This window comes from Oncorhynchus nerka, linkage group LG12 (genome assembly GCF_034236695.1).
Source record: "Oncorhynchus nerka isolate Pitt River linkage group LG12, Oner_Uvic_2.0, whole genome shotgun sequence".
Taxonomy (NCBI): Eukaryota; Metazoa; Chordata; class Actinopteri; order Salmoniformes; family Salmonidae; genus Oncorhynchus; species Oncorhynchus nerka.
The window spans coordinates 22,608,623-22,626,427 of NC_088407.1; the positions used below are offsets into that span (position 1 = coordinate 22,608,623).

Here is a 17,805-nt window from a genome sequence, read left to right on the forward strand (position 1 = left end):
TATACTCATTGCTTTATTATATATATTTTTTCTTTTTACACATAACTGAGATAACCTCAGGCAAGGCTTTGTACCTACATGCTCATGCTTCAACAAAATGTAATGTATTATTTTTTGTTTCTATACCGAACTAGATCTTTCACTCTTATGAAATACTAGAGTTGTTTGGTGTAGGTAATTAGGAAGCTTTCTAAAGAAAAAGAAAAATATATATATTTTTTTTGTTAATCGACTGTTGATATTATGTTCCATATATGTCCTTTTAAGTTTTTGGTGCTTATTAAGCACCAGAGGAGATTATATGGGAGAAAATTATGTACATACATGGAACAATACAAATATTGTCTGGTAAAATGCATTGTCTATTGTATAGGGCAGGAAGCAGAGAAAGGCCATGGGAGTATGGGACAGCTGGGAACACTAAAAATGCAGACACATAGATGCCTAGACCAGCTGGACATACAAAGATCAGAGGGATAGACAAAGGAGGGGGTCAGCCAAATGACCAACTGATGGATTACGGACATCAATCACATCACAGGGGAGACATATAAGTCTGTTTGATCTTAGACAACCATATGAAGAGAAGGCGACCAGGGCAGCTGGACACACTAAAAACTAGAGATAAAAGACACATACAAAGGGACACTAAAACTAATTACAGGGTCTAAACACAGGCCACAGGAAAGAGGGACGTATATTATCTTTAGGTCAAAGCAAGGGTCTTGTCATCATTATAATCTGACGGAAAGCAGATGTGGGCGTTACTGGGCTGAACAAGCAGGATGCACAGATTGGGATGTAACTTAATTTGCATATGGGAGGGACTTATGTGGTATGTGTATAACTCAGAGCGAGTGCTCTGAAAAAGTGTGTGTGTTCCGCGGACCGCTCCGGCTTATGATACTGTTGTATTAAAAGTCTATATTGATTTTCACACAGTTCTTGGTTGTGTCATATTTGAACCGATTTGCCACCACACTGTTCTCCAGGAGTTTCACCACATTGTCATGATCAGTGATTTCAAGTTTGTATTTCTAGATTTCATAAGCTTATCATAACGAAAAATAAAATACTTCTGCATTTCCAACTGTGTAAACACATTGCAAAAAGGCTTGTGATAACTCCTGATAAAGTTAAGTAGCTGGTGTTCAGATTTTAAATAGACAAATTGATTAGTCACATTGAATCAAGCCTAATAAAGCCAACTTTACAAATGGTGGGCCAACCACATGGATGGTCATTCAGAAAATTCCACTGGGGGCTGACATGGTAGGCTACACCCCAGCAAGCACGAGCCGACGTCTTTTTTGGTCTTGTCCGGACGTCAGTAGGCTTGTCATAAAGATGGGCATTCATACAATTACATTTCAGCCAACTCTGTAGGCTACACCTCTGTAAGGACGGACCAACGTTGACACCTTTTGAAAGTCTTTTGGGTGCAGTTCGGGAGCGGACTAGATTTCTACCTCCACTTTTGGTCCAGTCAGGACCAAATCTGAAACAATCATAGACTTCTAAGTTTGGTTCAGATTTTGTTCGGTCTGGACCAGCCATGATGTAGAATCTATAAATCACCTATTTTCAACTTTAATTCAGAACTGAAAATTAACCTGATTTCAACATTCGGAAAATACATATATTTCTAAATCTAAATTTCTAAATTCAATGTCCTGGACAATATGTATTTTAAACATATGGAAAATACCTCACCGTTCATTCAGAACCTATATTGATCCTAACTTCAATGTCTGGAAAAGACATCTTTTAATAAAAAGTGACTCAAGTGTAAGTCACCCAGTGAAACACTACTTGAGTAAAAGTCTAAGTATTTGGTTTTAAATGTACTTAAGTATCAAAAGTAAAAGAATAAATCATTTCAATCCAGGTGGCACGATTTTATTTTTTTATCACGTTTTGCAAGGGGCTCATTTTTACTGCATTAGAGATGGCGTACACAGACCATTCAGTTCTCTCCAGTGTGTAGGTACAAATCTTTTTCATTCAAGACAGCATTTCTTGGGAACACAGACGAGCAACCCACGAGCAGCAGGTGCTTCTGATCATTCCTCCAGATCAATGGCAGTAGGGATGAACAGGTAGGGGATGTTCTCTTGATAAGTGTGTGATTTAGACATTTTTTATGTCCTGCGCAGCATTCAAAATGTAACCAAAAAACAGTTAGGCTACAATTGGGTGTCAGGGAAAGTGTATGGAGTAAAACATAGATCATTTTCTTTAGGAATGTAGTGAAGCAAAAGTTGTCATACTTAAGTAGTAAAGTAAAGATACTCCCATAAAGTACTTAAGTAGTACTTTACACCACAGATAAAGACTATTGAGCCACAGATTTGCGATTCTTTCTGCGTTTGACAGCCAACAAGATCTGCTCCAGGATCCTGTCTCTGTTGTTCTTCAAGTTGTCCTTGGCCTTCTTCAGGAGGTGGTCGATCTCAGACACACCGTAGTGCTGCTGGAACGTTGTGTACTTCTCCCTCTCCTCCTTAATCTCCTCTTTGCCTAGGAAGAGAACAGAGAGCCTTACAACACAACTTTGAACATATTGAACACAGAGGGTTCTATTTACAGCTGGGGTGTTAAGGCGACGCTAGTGTCAAATGCATGTACGTTTGTTATTTTGTCATGTAAAAACTGTCCCACTATCATGTTCCTGCACCAACACCAGGTTGAGCAATTTACCTGTCTTATATCAGCTCCTTGCAATCAAATTAACTAGCAACAGCAAGTTAGCTATATAAATTGCTGTAAATATTTAATGCTTTTCGAAAGGTCCCCAAATTAATATAGTTGGTTCAGAGTTTGTTTTGATATTTCAACCTGCATGTCCTGATCGCATCTGGTGTGGGGGGACAAAATCAACATGCGTGTCCTGATCGCATCTGGTGTGGGGGGACAAAATCAACCTGCATGTCCTGATCGCATCTGGTGTGGAGGGACAAAATCAACCTGCATGTCCTGATCGCATCTGGTGTGGAGGGACAAAATCAACATGCGTGTCCTGATCGCATCTGGTGTGGGGGGACAAAATCAACATGCGTGTCCTGATCGCATCTGGTGTGGGGGGACAAAATCAACATGCGTGTCCTGATCGCATCTGGTGTGGAGGGACAAAATCAACATGCGTGTCCTGATCGCATCTGGTGTGGGGGGACAAAATCAACCTGCGTGTCCTGATCGCATCTGGTGTGGGGGACAAAATCAACCTGCGTGTCCTGATCGCATCTGGTGTGGGGGGACAAAATCAACATGCGTGTCCTGATCGCATCTGGTGTGGGGGGACAAAATCAACATGCGTGTCCTGATCGCATCTGGTGTGGGGGGACAAAATCAACATGCGTGTCCTGATCGCATCTGGTGTGGGGGGACAAAATCAACATGCGTGAGGTCTGGTCAGCATGTAAGTAAAGACCATGACAAAGGGAGGAGGAAATGGTTCATGCAAATGCTTCGAGTAAATTGAACCTTTAGCTGGAGGAAGATCCAACACGGTTGCTGAGGTGAATGATTACATTGAAGCCTTAGTGGGGAGGAAACCATCTGTAGCTCGTTGTTTGGTTCATTTAGGAGCTGAATAGAATTGTTGCATTTCCATTGTCATTTTTCGTTGCCGTAGCATCAATTAATCACATGATTTATGAATATTATTGATGTCAAACGGGAATACCAAGGACACGGTTGGTAATGTTGAGAGATTCTCGTAGAGTTTACAGAACAACTGGTTCTGAGAGATCATGATCAGTTAACAACTGTAACACAATGGAGGACTGCAGTGTAGCCTTTATTATGAGTGTAGGTTGCATGGATTGGTAAGGCATAAGAATATGAAAGTGTGTATTTTAATTTATGTAGTTCTGTACCTGTCTATTAATGTTATGTATGTCATTTTATGTCGTTCTGTCAGCTGCAAATGTCTTTTAATGTTTTGTATGTCATGTTTAATGTTTTGTGTGGACCCCAGGAAGAGTAGCTGCAGCTTTGGCTGTTGCTAATGAGGTTCCTGATAAAAAATACTAAATACTAATGCCATCATAAAACGCAGACAGTTGGTGCAGATATACAGGAAAAAGACATGACACAGAGAAAAACTAAATCAGAAAAGGGCGTAGTCAGAGAGACAAGTATAACAGACAGAGACACTGACTACTATGATGACTACCACACACCTTGGCAGTTCTGCAGGTTGAACAGGGGCATGTGCATGACGGTGGGCTCTTCAGGGTGTCGCCCCTCAAAAACGTAGCAGCCCTTAGGATGGTCTTTCTCCTCCCTCACACTCTCCTTCACTGGGGGAAAGGGAAGCTTCAGCTCATCCGCATACTGGTTGGCACTAAACACCGTCTGTCAGGAGCAGGACCAGTAGTATGGTTATGTCAATGTCCTTCTTCAAACCAGCCCTTAGTCCCTAATTCCTAGGCACTACTTCCTTCTCACTACTACCTAGAGAGAGAGGGTCACTACTACCTTGAGAGAGAGTGTCACTACTACCTAGAGAGAGAGAGTCACTACTACCTAGAGAGAGAGGGTCACTACTACCTTGAGAGAGAGTGTCACTACTACCTAGAGAGAGAGAGTCACTACTACCTAGAGAGAGAGTGTCACTACTACCTAGAGAGAGAGAGTCACTACTACCTAGAGAGAGAGGGTCACTACTACCTAGAGAGAGAGGGTCACTACTACCTTGAGAGAGAGCGTCACTACTCCCTAGAGAGAGAGAGAGTCACTACTACCTAGAGAGAGAGGGTCACTACTACCTAGAGAGAGGGTCACTACTACCTTGAGAGAGAGGGTCACTACTCCCTAGAGAGAGGGTCAACACTACCTAGAGAGAGAGGGTCAATACTACCTAGAGAGAGAGGGTCAATACTACCTTGAGAAAGAGGGTCACTACTCCCTAGAGAGAGAGGCTCAATACTACCTAGAGAGAGAGTGTCACTACTACGTAGCGAGAGAGGGTCACTACTACCTAGAGAGAGAGGGTCACTACTACCTTGAGAGAGAGGGTCACTACTCCCTAGAGAGAGAGGGTAAATACTACCTAGAGAGAGAGGGTCAATACTACCTAGAGAGAGAGGGTCACTACTACCTAGAGAGAGAGGGTCACTACTACCTAGAGAGAGAGGGTCACTACTACCTAGAGAGAGAGAGGGTCAATACTACCTAGAGAGAGAGGGTCACTACTACCTAGAGAGAGAGGGTCACTACTACCTAGAGAGAGAGAGGGTCACTACTACCTAGAGAGAGAGGGTCACTACTACCTAGAGAGAGAGGTCACTACTACCTAGAGAGAGAGGGTCACTACTACCTAGAGAGAGAGGGTCAACTACCTAGAGAGAGAGGGTCACTACCTAGAGAGAGAGGGTCACTACCTAGAGAGAGAGGGTCAATACTACCTAGGGTCACTACTAGAGAGAGGGTCACTACTACCTAGAGAGAGGGTCACTACTACCTAGAGAGAGAGGGTCACTACTACCTAGAGAGAGAGGGTCACTACTACCTAGAGAGAGAGGGTCACTACTACCTAGAGAGAGAGGGTCACTACTACCTAGAGAGAGAGGGTCACTACTACCTAGAGCGAGAGGGTCACTACTACCTAGAGAGAGAGGGTCACTACTACCTAGTGAGAGAGGGTCACTGCTACCTAGAGAGAGAGGGTCAATACTACCTGGAGAGAGAGTGTCACTACTACCTAGAGAGAGAGGGTCACTACTACCTAGAGCGAGAGGGTCACTACTACCTAGAGAGAGAGGGTCACCACTACCCAGGCACTTTACTGGAATACACACACACACACACACCTTCCATTTTAATCATACTGGATAGAAAGGGAATGAAACAGGAATAAGCCGTGTGTGTGTGTGTGTGTTTGCCTCAAAGGGGTCTCCCGCGCTGAAGTCCAAGGAGATGATGAGGTCGACCTTCCTCGATGTGCGCAGGACGGGGGGGTAGGGAGAGTTAATCTTTAACCCAGCGTCTACCAGGTGAATCTTCTCTTTGGACACCATGGTGCTCAGAAAGTTATTATCTGGGGATATAGAGAGAAAGGAGGGGTAAAGAGAGAGAGGGGGTAGGGGAGGTAGGGGAGGTAGAGAGACAGAGGGGGGTAGAGAGAGAGAACAAGGTGGTAGAGCGAGAGGGGGTGGAGAGAGGGGTGCGTCGAGAGATAGAGAGATGGAGTGTCAAGAGAGTGGGGGTTCAAGAAATGGGGGTTCGAGAGAAGGGGGTAGAGAGGGGATAGAGAGAGAGATAGGAGTTAGAGAGAGAGAGCGAGGGGTTAGAGCGAGAGAGGGATAGAGAGAGTGAGGGGTGAGAGAGAGAGTGAGGGGGTAGAAAGAGAGAGCAAGACCGAGGGGGGTAGAGAGAGAGAGAGAGGTGTTAGAGAGGGGGTGTCGAGAGAAAGAGAGGTGGGGGATAGAGAGAGAGCGAGAATGAGATAGAGAGAGAGGTGGGGGGTAGAGGGAGGTGGGGGGTCGAGAGACAGAGAGGGGGTAGAGAGAGCGAGCGAGGGGGTAGAGAGAGGGTGCGTCAAGAGATAGAGAGGTGGGGTGTCGAGAGAGTGGGGGGTTGAGGGGGGGTCGAGAGAGAGGGGGTAGAGGAGGGTAGAGAAACAGAGAGGGGGGTAGAGAGAGAGAGTATGAGGTGGTAGAGGGAGCGAGGGGGGGTAGAGAGAGGGGGCAGAGAGAGAGAGAGAGAGAGAGAGAGAGAGAGAGAGAGAGAGAGAGGGGCACAGCGAGAGAGCGAGAGAGAGAGAGAGAGACGGGGGAGAGAGAGAGAGAGAGAGAGAGAGAGAGAGAGAGGGGCACAGCGAGAGAGAGAGAGAGAGACGGGGGTAGAGAAACACCCAAGAAAGTTGCTATTTTGGAGGGAAACCTAAGATACTTGCTATGACTGATACTAGTTAGGAAGAAGTCTGGTGTTACTGTACCTTTAATATTGAAGAAGAAGTTGTACACAGTTCCCCATTCCCATTTATGGACCAGAGGGAAAATGTTACGAACAATCCACAACTCTGGGGGAGACACACACACCAATATCAAATTATTATCAGTGATGGAGAGAGTATACAGTCAGTTCTGTATCCTTCCTTTACTGGAATACACACACACACACACACACACACACACACACACACACACACACACACACACACACACACACACACACACACACACACACACACACCTTCCATAGTAATCATACTGGACAGAAAGGTAATAAAAAAAACATTACCATCAAAGATCCAGAAGTTTGTTATGGACAAATTAACCGTCTGTCCCGTCATATACTCTGATTCATCTGCAGAGAATAAGACAAAGATGACCTCATGGTCTGGCATGTAACACAAGGTTTGAAAAAGCACGTGATAAAAATGAAGCTTAAGACATCATTGATGTTGTACTTTTGATAAAGTAATACACACATCGGCACACTGCGTCAAAGTTAGCTGCTTAGAGACTTCGACACATGCCTCCGAGCTCCAGTATCAAACCTAACATCACTAGTTAAGGTTAGGCATTAACTTTGAGTGGTTAGGATTAGGATTAGGCGTTAACTTTGAGTGGTTAGGATTAGGATTAGGCATTAACTTGGAGTGGCTTGGATAAGGGTAAATTGTCAATGGAAAGTACTGTCAAAAATGTGCATTAGCAACAATAATTAGAAAACAAATACACTTAAAGTACTTTTGTCAAGATGGACCAGAAACTGATTTGAACTCCTGACGTTCAGGTTGCATGTCATTGTTGGACGCCCGCTCACCAACCCCAATCTACCACCTTGCAAGCCAATCTTCCATTTATTTATTTATTTTAATTTTATTTCACCTTTATTTAACCAGGTAGGCAAGTTGAGAACAAGTTCACATTTACAATTGCGACCTGGCCAAGATAAAGCAAAGCAGTTCGACAGATACAACGACACAGAGTTACACATGGAGTAAAACAAACATACAGTCAATAATACAGTAGAAACAAGTCTATATACGATGTGAGCAAATGAGGTGAGATAAGGGAGGTAAAGGCAAAAAAAGGCCATGGTGGCGAAGTAAATACAATATAGCAAGTAAAACACTGGAATGGTAGATTTGCAGTGGAAGAATGTGCAACGTAGAAATAAAAATAATGGGGTGCAAAGGAGCTAAATAAATAAATAAATACAGTAGGGAAGGAGGTAGTTGTTTGGGATAAATTATAGGTGGGCTATATACAGGTGCAGTAATCTGTGAGCTGCTTTGACAGTTGGTGCTTAAAGCTAGTGAGGGAGATAAGTGTTTCCAGTTTCAGAGATTTTTGTAGTTCATTCCAGTCATTGGCAGCAGAGAACTGGAAGGAGAGGCGGCCAAAGAAAGAATTGGTTTTGGGAGTGACAAGAGAGATATACCTGCTGGAGCGTGTGCTACAGGTGGGAGATGCTATGGTGACCAGCGAGCTGAGATAAGGGGGGACTTTACCTAGCAGGGTCTTGTAGATGACATGGAGCCAGTGGGTTTGGCGACGAGTATGAAGAGAGGGCCAGCCAACGAGAGCGCACAGGTCGCAATGGTGGGTAGTATATGGGGCTTTGGTGACAAAACGGATTGCACTGTGATAGACTGCATCCAATTTGTTGAGTAGGTTATTGGAGGCTATTTTGTAAATGACATCGCCGAAGTCGAGGATTGGTAGGATGGTCAGTTTTACAAGGGTATGTTTGGCAGCATGAGTGAAGGATGCTTTGTTGCGACATAGGAAGCCAATTCTAGATTTAACTCTGGATTGGAGATGTTTGATATGGGTCTGGAAGGAGAGTTTACAGTCTAACCAGACACCTAAGTATTTGTAGTTGTCCACGTATTCTAAGTCATATCTCATATATAAGTTATATCCCTCTGCTGATTACTATTGTCTGATACGTGCGTGCACACACACTTAGTCAGTAACCACTATCCCCTACAGCAGGAACACGTATCCTATAAGTGACTGGGCGGCTGGACATGATGCTGAACCACAGGGGGCTGGTGAAGGGAGAAATCGGATCATGGGTTCACTGCAATGGATAGACCGGAATGAGAAATCGTACCAAACACGTGTTTGATATGTGTTTGATATCGTTCATGATGCCATTCCCAAGCATTACAATAACCTGTCCTCTGATTTCTCCCTCCACCAGCCTCCCCTATTGGAGCTGTACTAGATACAGATGTCCACTGTTTATAACTACCTAGTACCATATACCCTCTTACACTAAGACCATATTACCACATAATCATTCTGCATTTTACATCCAGGTCCCCAAACCTTCTGTAAAAAACTCAGCTCCAAGGCATCAGGTCAGTGAACTAACATGGTCTTGAGTCACGAAGGCAAAGTCAGGTAATAGAAGTGGTACTGTGGAAGTTAGTGTTACCTGTGCAGGTGTAGGGTCTAATGCCTCTAAGTATAAAAGTACTACATAGTGCTACCTACCTATAAAGGGCTCTTCAGTTGTCTCTGTGGGAGAACCCTTTGATAACCTGTTTGGGTTTAATGTGGAACCCTTTTTCGTTCCACGTAGAGCCTTTTCCACAGAAGGTTATACATGGAACTTAATGGGGTTCAACAGTACATGAAACCCATAAAGGTTCTTCAAAGTGCTCTCCCACACGGACAGCCAAATAATATTTTTATATCTCAGAGTGCAGGCTGTAGTTCAACGGGCTAACCTGGTGTTGGAGTAATGAAATGCCTTTGTTACCGTTGCAGGTGCAGCGTTTGTCCTTCCAGTCTTTTGCCCAGCTGTCTGAGGAGAGGATGAGCTCCAGACTGACTGTCTCAATGAACTTCTTTCTCTCCACCAGGCTGGTTCTCTTCCAGCTCTCAGGGTCCATATTCCACAGCATCTCACCCTTACTGCTCACATGACCTAGAGTCATTATACACATTATCACTAGGGTCATGATTATGGTGTGTGTGTGTGTGTGTGTGTGTGTGTGTGTGTGTGTGTGTGTGTGTGTGTGTGTGTGTGTGTGTGTGTGTGTGTGTGTGTGTGTGTGTGTGTGTGTGTGTGTGTGTGTGCGTGTGTGCATCTCACCTTTCAGTAGTTGTCCCAGTGTGGTGATGACTTCACTTGTCTTCAGTGGATCTGGGTCCTCACCGTACTTCATCAGCTCAGACACACACCTCACCACTCGGGAGGGCACACAGTTACACACCTCTTCTTCCTCCCTTCCTCTCCCAGACATCAACATCATGCTGTCCTGCCCTGCGGAACAAAACAGGTTGGTCAAGTGTAGAGAAGGTGATTTGGAAACACACCCCTCTCGTGATGAGGCATGTGAGGCATGGCCCTCCTCTTGACAGTGGAGAGAAACAAATTAGTTTTACACACATTTTGCCATGGTGTGTAAAGAAAATGTTGCAGTTTAAAAAAAAATCTTCTGCAGTTCTACACTTTTTGCCCTGGAGCGGAGAGAAACTTTTGGAATTTAACACATGCAATTCTACAAATTTTGCCATGGCCTGGAGACACATTTAGCCTTTTTTAAGCAAATTTCCTTATATATGACACATTTTACCATTACTTATGCCATGTTAATGATATCTAAGTTAGAGTGAGAGTGACTAACAACTAAATCAATGGGAGGTCAGGGCCCCTGAGCCCTGCGTGCCTGGTCGGTATTCAGACATGATTACTACAAGTTTAGATCGCTCGCTAGACTAACTTACCAATCAAAAAATTGTTAACTGACATGGCTAACTGAGTGACTGTCAGTGACTGACATATAAAGAGCGATATTGTTGATGCACAACCAAATTTCAAACTTGCACCTTATGTATACTACTATTGTAATCTTCAACACTAAGTTGCTGATGACTGGAGCCAGCCCTGTGATGAGGTAACCCTGCCTGAGACATAAAAAACTCAAGTGTCACACTCAGAACTTGAGGATGTCCTCTTGGCTTAATAGTAGGCACTTGTTTCTTCCACTTGGGAGACTCCCTACCCCCGGTCACATAAGGATCAGAACTAGATTAAACCATCATAACCCAAAACATAAGTCAGGTCTTACTCAATCAATTTTTTATAACAGGAATGTGAACAAACACTGTACTGCCTGGAAATATGTTTACAACTCCAACCCCCATCCTGGAGCTGACATTTTGTCATTGTTTAAGTGACGGATTGTGGATATAACTTAAAGATCCAAGTGGAATTAGAATGGGGTTAGAATATAGGTCTGTCTACATGTGGCATCTTAGATCACGTCATGCTATTTCTGAACAGTCCAATGAATCTCCTCTCACACAGACAGTCAGATGGTTAAAACTGCTTACCGTTAGTCTCAATGCCAGCAGAAAATGAAACTGAAAAAAAAACAGAGGGTAGTGTGGGTACAAAACAAATATGGGAAAAAACAGTAACATAGAAGAAAATGGGAACTCATAAGCAGGTGTGAGGGATGTTACTGTGATGGCCGTGGATATCATTTGTCTAGTATTGTCCTGTAGATTATGGTCTAGTATTGTCCTGTAGTTTATGGTCTAGTATTGTCCTGTAGTTTATTGTCTAATAGTGTCCTGTAGTTTATGGTCTAGTATTGTCCTGTAGTTTATTGTCTAGTAGTGTCCTGTAGATTATGGTCTAGTATTGTCCTGTAGTTTATTGTCTACTATTGTCCTGTAGTTTATGGTCTAGTAGTGTCCTGTAGGTTATGGTCAAGTATTGTCCTGTAGATTATGGTCTAGTATTGTCCTGTAGTTTATTGTCTAGTATTGTCCTGTAGATTATGGTCTAGTATTGTCCTGTAGTTTATGGTCTAGTATTGTCCTGTAGTTTATGGTCTAGTATTGTCCTGTAGTTTATTGTCTAGTAGTGTCCTGTAGATTATGGTCTAGTATTGTCCTGTAGTTTATTGTCTAGTAGTGTCCTGTAGATTATGGTCTAGTATTGTCCTGTAGTTTATTGTCTACTATTGTCCTGTAGTTTATGGTCTAATAGTGTCCTGTAGTTTATGGTCTAGTATTGTCCTGTAGTTTATGGTCTAATATTGTCCTGTATTTTATTGTCTAGTAGTGTCCTGGAGATTATGGTCTAGTATTGTCCTGTAGTTTATTGGCTAGTAGTGTCCTGTACATTATGCTCTAGTATTGTCCTGTAGATTATGGTCTAGTATTGTCCTGTAGTTTATTGTCTAGTATTGTCCTGTAGATTATGGTCTAGTATTGTCTTGTAGTTTATTGTCTAGTATTGTCCTGTAGTTTATGGTCTAGTATTGTCCTGTAGTTTATGGTCTAGTATTGTCCTGTAGTTTATGGTCTAGTATTGTCTTGTAGTTTATGGTCTAGTATTGTCCTGTAGATTATTGTCTAGTATTGTCCTGTAGTTTATTGTCTAGTATTGTCCTCTGGTTTATTGACTAGTATTGTCCTGTAGTTTATGGTCTAGTATTGTCCTCTAGTTTATTGTCTAGTATTGTCCTGTAGTTTATGGTCTAGTATTGTTCTCTAGTTTGTCTAGTATTGTCCTCTAGTTTATTGTCTAGTATTGTCCTGTAGTTTATTGTCTAGTATTGTTCTCTAGTTTGTCTAGTATTGTCCTGAAGTGTATTGTCTAGTATTGTCCTGTAGTTTATTGTCTAGTATTGTTCTCTAGTTTATCTAGTATTGTCCTGTAGTTTATTGTCTAGTATTGTCCTGAAGTGTATTGTCTAGTATTGTCCTGTAGTTTATTGTCTAGTATTGTTCTCTAGTTTATCTAGTATTGTCCTGTAGTTTATTGACTAGTATTGTCCTGTAGTTTATGGTCTAGTATTGTCCTCTAGTTTATTGTCTAGTATTGTCCTCTGGTTTATTGACTAGTATTGTCCTGTAGTTTATGGTCTAGTATTGTCCTCTAGTTTATTGTCTAGTATTGTCCTGTAGTTTATGGTCTAGTATTGTTCTCTAGTTTGTCTAGTATTGTCCTCTAGTTTATTGTCTAGTATTGTCCTGTAGTTTATTGTCTAGTATTGTTCTCTAGTTTGTCTAGTATTGTCCTGAAGTGTATTGTCTAGTATTGTCCTGTAGTTTATTGTCTAGTATTGTTCTCTAGTTTATCTAGTATTGTCCTGTAGTTTATTGTCTAGTATTGTTCTCTAGTTTATCTAGTATTGTCCTGTAGTTTATTGTCTAATATTGTCCTGTAGTTTATTGTCTAGTAGTGTCATGTAGTTTATTGTCTAGTATTGTCATGTAGATTATTTTGTAGTATTGCCCTGTAGTGTATTGTCTAGTATTGTCCTGTAGTTTATTGTCTAGTATTGTCCTGTAGTTTATTGTCTAGTATTGTCATGTAGATTATTTTGTAGTATTGCCCTGTAGTTTATTGTCTAGTATTGTCCTGTAGTTTATTGTCTAGAATTGTCTGGTATGTTATTGTCTAGTATCGTCATGTAGTTAATTGTCTAGTATTGTCATGTAGTTTATGGTCTAGTATTGTCCTGTAGTTTATTGTCTAGTAGTGTCCTGTAGTTTATGGTCTAGTATTGTCCTGTAGTTTATTGTCTAGTATTGTCCTGTAGTTTATGGTCTAGTATTGTCCTGTAGTTTATTGTCTAGTAGTGTCCTGTAGATTATGGTCTAGTATTGTCCTGTAGTTTATTGTCTAGTATTGTCCTGTAGTTTATAGTTTATTGTCTAGTATTGTCCTGTAGTTTATGGTCTAGTATTGTCCTGTAGTTTATTGTCTAGTATTGTCCTGTAGTTTATGGTCTAGTATTGTCCTGTATTTTATTGTCTAGTATTGTCCTGTAGATTATGGTCTAGTATTGTCCTAGTTTATTGTCTAGTAGTGTCCTGTAGTTTATTGTCTAGTATTGTCCTGTAGTTTATTGTCTAGTATTGTCCTGTAGTTTATGGTCTAGTATTGTCCTGTAGTTTATGGTCTAGTATTGTCCTGTAGTTTATGGTCTAGTATTGTCCTGTAGTTTATTGTCTAGTATTGTCCTGTAGATTATGGTATAGTATTGTCTAGTATTGTCCTGTAGTTTATTGGCTAGTAGTGTCCTGTATTTATGTCTAGTATTGTCCTGTAGTTTATGGTCTAGTATTGTCCTGTAGTTTATTGTCTAGTATTGTCTGTAGTTTATTGTCTGTATTGTCCTGTAGTTTATTGTCTAGTATTGTCCTGTAGTTTATTGTCTAGTATTGTCCTGTAGTTTATTGTCTAGTATTGTCCTGTAGTTTATTGTCTAGTATTGTTCTGTAGTCTAGTATTGTCCTGTAGTTTATAGTATTGTCTAGTATTGTCTAGTATTGTCCTGTAGTTTATTGTCTAGTATTGTCCTGTTTATTGTCTAGTATTGTCCTGTAGTTTATTGTCTAGTATTGTCCTCTAGTTTATTGTCTAGTATTCTCCAGTAGTTTATTGTCTAGTAGTGTCCTGTAGTTTATTGTCTAGTATTGTCCTGTAGTTTATTGTCTAGTATTGTTCTAGTTTATTGTCTAGTATTGTCCTGTAGTTTATTGTCTAGTATTGTCCTGTAGTTTATTGTCTAGTATTGTTCTCTAGTTTGTCTAGTATTGTCCTGAAGTGTATTGTCTAGTATTAGTTATTGTCTGTAGTTTATTGTCTAGTATTGTCTGTAGTTTAGTCTATTGTTCTCTAGTTTATCTAGTATTGTCCTGTAGTTTATTGTCTAGTATTGTCCTGAGTAGTTATTGTCTAGTATTGTCCTGTAGTTTATTGTCTAGTATTGTTCTCTAGTTTATCTAGTATTGTCCTGTAGTTTATTGTCTAGTATTGTCCTGTAGTTTATGGTCTAGTATTGTCCTCTAGTTTATTGTCTAGTATTGTCCTCTAGTTTATTCTAGTATTGTCCTGTAGTTTATGGTCTAGTATTGTCCTGTAGTTTATTGTCTAGTATTGTCCTGTAGTTTATGGTCTAGTATAGTTTATTGTCTAGTATTGTCCTGTAGTTTATTGTCTAGTATTGTCCTGTAGTTTATTGTCTAGTATTGTTCTCTAGTTATTGTCTAGTATTGTCCTGTAGTTTATTGTCTAGTATTGTCCTGTAGTTTATTGTCTAGTATTGTGTCCTGTAGTTTATTGTCTAGTAGTTTATTGTCTAAGTATTGTCCTCTAGTTTATTGTCTAGTATTGTCCTGTAGTTTATTGTCTAGTATTGTCCTGTAGTTTATTGTCTAGTATTGTCCTGTAGTTTATTGTCTAGTATTGTCCTGTAGTTTATTGTCTAGTATTGTCCTGTAGTTTATTGTCTAGTATTGTCCTGTAGATTATGTAGTATTGTCTTGTAGTTTATTGTCTAGTATTGTCCTGTAGTTTATTGTCTAGTATTGTCCTGTAGTTTTGTCTAGTATTGTCCTGTAGTTTATTGTCTAGTATTGTCATGTAGTTTATGGTCTAGTATTGTCCTGTAGTTTATTGTCTAGTATTGTCCTGTAGTTTATTGTCTAGTATTGTCCTCTAGTTTATTGTCTAGTATTGTCCTGTAGTTTATGGTCTAGTATTGTCCTCTAGTTTATTGTCTAGTATTGTCCTGTAGTTTATGGTCTAGTATTGTTCTCTAGTTTGTCTAGTATTGTCCTCTAGTTTATTGTCTAGTATTGTCCTGTAGTTTATTGTCTAGTATTGTTCTCTAGTTTGTCTAGTATTGTCCTGTAGTTTATTGTCTAGTATTGTCCTGTAGTTTATTGTCTAGTATTGTTCTCTAGTTTATCTAGTATTGTCCTGTAGTTTATTGTCTAGTATTGTCCTGAAGTGTATTGTCTAGTATTGTCCTGTAGTTTATTGTCTAGTATTGTTCTCTAGTTTATCTAGTATTGTCCTGTAGTTTATTGTCTAGTATTGTCCTGTAGTTTATGGTCTAGTATTGTCCTGTAGTTTATTGTCTAGTATTGTCCTCTGGTTTATTGACTAGTATTGTCCTGTAGTTTATGGTCTAGTATTGTCCTCTAGTTTATTGTCTAGTATTGTCCTGTAGTTTATGGTCTAGTATTGTTCTCTAGTTTGTCTAGTATTGTCCTCTAGTTTATTGTCTAGTATTGTCCTGTAGTTTATTGTCTAGTATTGTTCTCTAGTTTGTCTGTAGTTATTGTCTAGTATTGTCCTGTTAAGTGTATTGTCTAGTATTGTCCTGTAGTTTATTGTCTAGTATTGTTCTCTAGTTTATTGTCTAGTATTGTCCTGTAGTTTATTGTCTAGTATTGTCTGTAGTCTAGTATTGTCCTGTAGTTTATTGTCTAGTATTGTCCTGTAGTTTATTGTCTAGTATTGTCATGTAGTTTATTGTCTAGTATTGTCATGTAGATTATTTTGTAGTATTGCCCTGTAGTGTATTGTCTAGTATTGTCCTGTAGTTTATTGTCTAGTATTGTCTGTAGTTTATTGTCTAGTATTGTCATGTAGTTTATTTTGTAGTATTGCCCTGTAGTTTATTGTCTAGTATTGTCCTGTAGTTTATTGTTATTGTCTAGTTATTGTCTAGTGTCATGTAGTTTATTGTCTAGTATTGTCATGTAGTTTATGGTCTAGTATTGTCCTGTAGTTTATTGTCTAGTATTGTCCTGTAGTTTATTGTCTAGTATTGTCCTGTAGTTTATTGTCTAGTATTGTCCTGTAGTCTTATTGGTCTAGTATTGTCCTGTAGTTTATTGTATTGTCTGTAGTTTATTGTCTGTAGTGTTGTAGTTTTGTCTAGTATTGTCCTGTAGTTTATTGTCTAGTATTGTGTCTGTAGTAGTTTATTGTCTAGTATTGTCTAGTTTATTGTCTTATTGTCCTGTAGTTTATTGTCTAGTATTGTCCTGTAGTTTATGGTCTAGTATTGTCCTGTAGTTTATTGTCTAGTATTGTCCTGTAGTTTATTGTCTAGTATTGTCCTGTAGTTTATTGTCTAGTATTGTCCTGTAGTTTATTGTCTAGTATTGTCCTGTAGTTTATTGTCTAGTATTGTCCTGTAGTTTATTGTCTAGTATGGTCTAGTATTGTCCTGTAGTTTATGGTCTAGTATTGTCCTGTAGTTTATGGTCTAGTATTGTCCTGTATTTTATTGTCTAGTAGTGTCCTGGAGATTATGGTCTAGTATTGTCCTGTAGTTTATTGGCTAGTAGTGTCCTGTACATTATGCTCTAGTATTGTCCTGTAGATTATGGTCTAGTATTGTCCTGTAGTTTATTGTCTAGTATTGTCCTGTAGATTATGGTCTAGTATTGTCTTGTAGTTTATTGTCTAGTATTGTCCTGTAGTTTATTGTCTAGTATTGTCCTGTAGTTTATGGTCTAGTATTGTCCTGTAGTTTATGGTCTAGTATTGTCTTGTAGTTTATGGTCTAGTATTGTCCTGTAGATTATTGTCTAGTATTGTCCTGTAGTTTATTGTCTAGTATTGTCCTCTAGTTTATTGTCTAGTATTGTCCTGTAGTTTATGGTCTAGTATTGTCCTGTAGTTTATTGTCTAGTATTGTCCTGTAGTTTATGGTCTAGTATTGTTCTCTAGTTTGTCTAGTATTGTCCTCTAGTTTATTGTCTAGTATTGTCCTGTAGTTTATTGTCTAGTATTGTTCTCTAGTTTGTCTAGTATTGTCCTGAAGTGTATTGTCTAGTATTGTCCTGTAGTTTATTGTCTAGTATTGTTCTCTAGTTTATCTAGTATTGTCCTGTAGTTTATTGTCTAGTATTGTCCTGAAGTTATTGTCTAGTATTGTCCTGTAGTTTATTGTCTAGTATTGTTCTCTAGTTTATCTAGTATTGTAGTATTGTCCTAGTATTGTAGTTTATTGTCTAGTATTGTCCTGTAGTTTATTGTCTAGTATTGTCCTGTAGTTTATTGTCT

The 17,805-nt window shown here is 39.9% G+C and overlaps 1 protein-coding gene across 1 annotated transcript in view; it reads right to left on the minus strand.

The window, feature by feature from the left end:
* Positions 1-1,890: 1,890 nt before the first annotated feature.
* Positions 1,891-17,805, minus strand: part of LOC135574108 (uncharacterized) — an 82,763-nt gene continuing 66,848 nt past the window's right edge. Inside the window, exons 4-11 of the mRNA XM_065024988.1 lie at positions 11,310-11,339; positions 10,066-10,236; positions 9,730-9,897; positions 7,249-7,314; positions 6,944-7,027; positions 5,889-6,043; positions 4,185-4,359; positions 1,891-2,520 (exon numbers count right to left, since the gene is read on the minus strand). Coding sequence (XP_064881060.1) covers positions 2,336-2,520; positions 4,185-4,359; positions 5,889-6,043; positions 6,944-7,027; positions 7,249-7,314; positions 9,730-9,897; positions 10,066-10,236; positions 11,310-11,339 — 1,034 coding nt within the window. The 3' untranslated portion in view covers positions 1,891-2,335. The remainder of the gene's footprint in view (positions 2,521-4,184; positions 4,360-5,888; positions 6,044-6,943; positions 7,028-7,248; positions 7,315-9,729; positions 9,898-10,065; positions 10,237-11,309; positions 11,340-17,805) is intronic.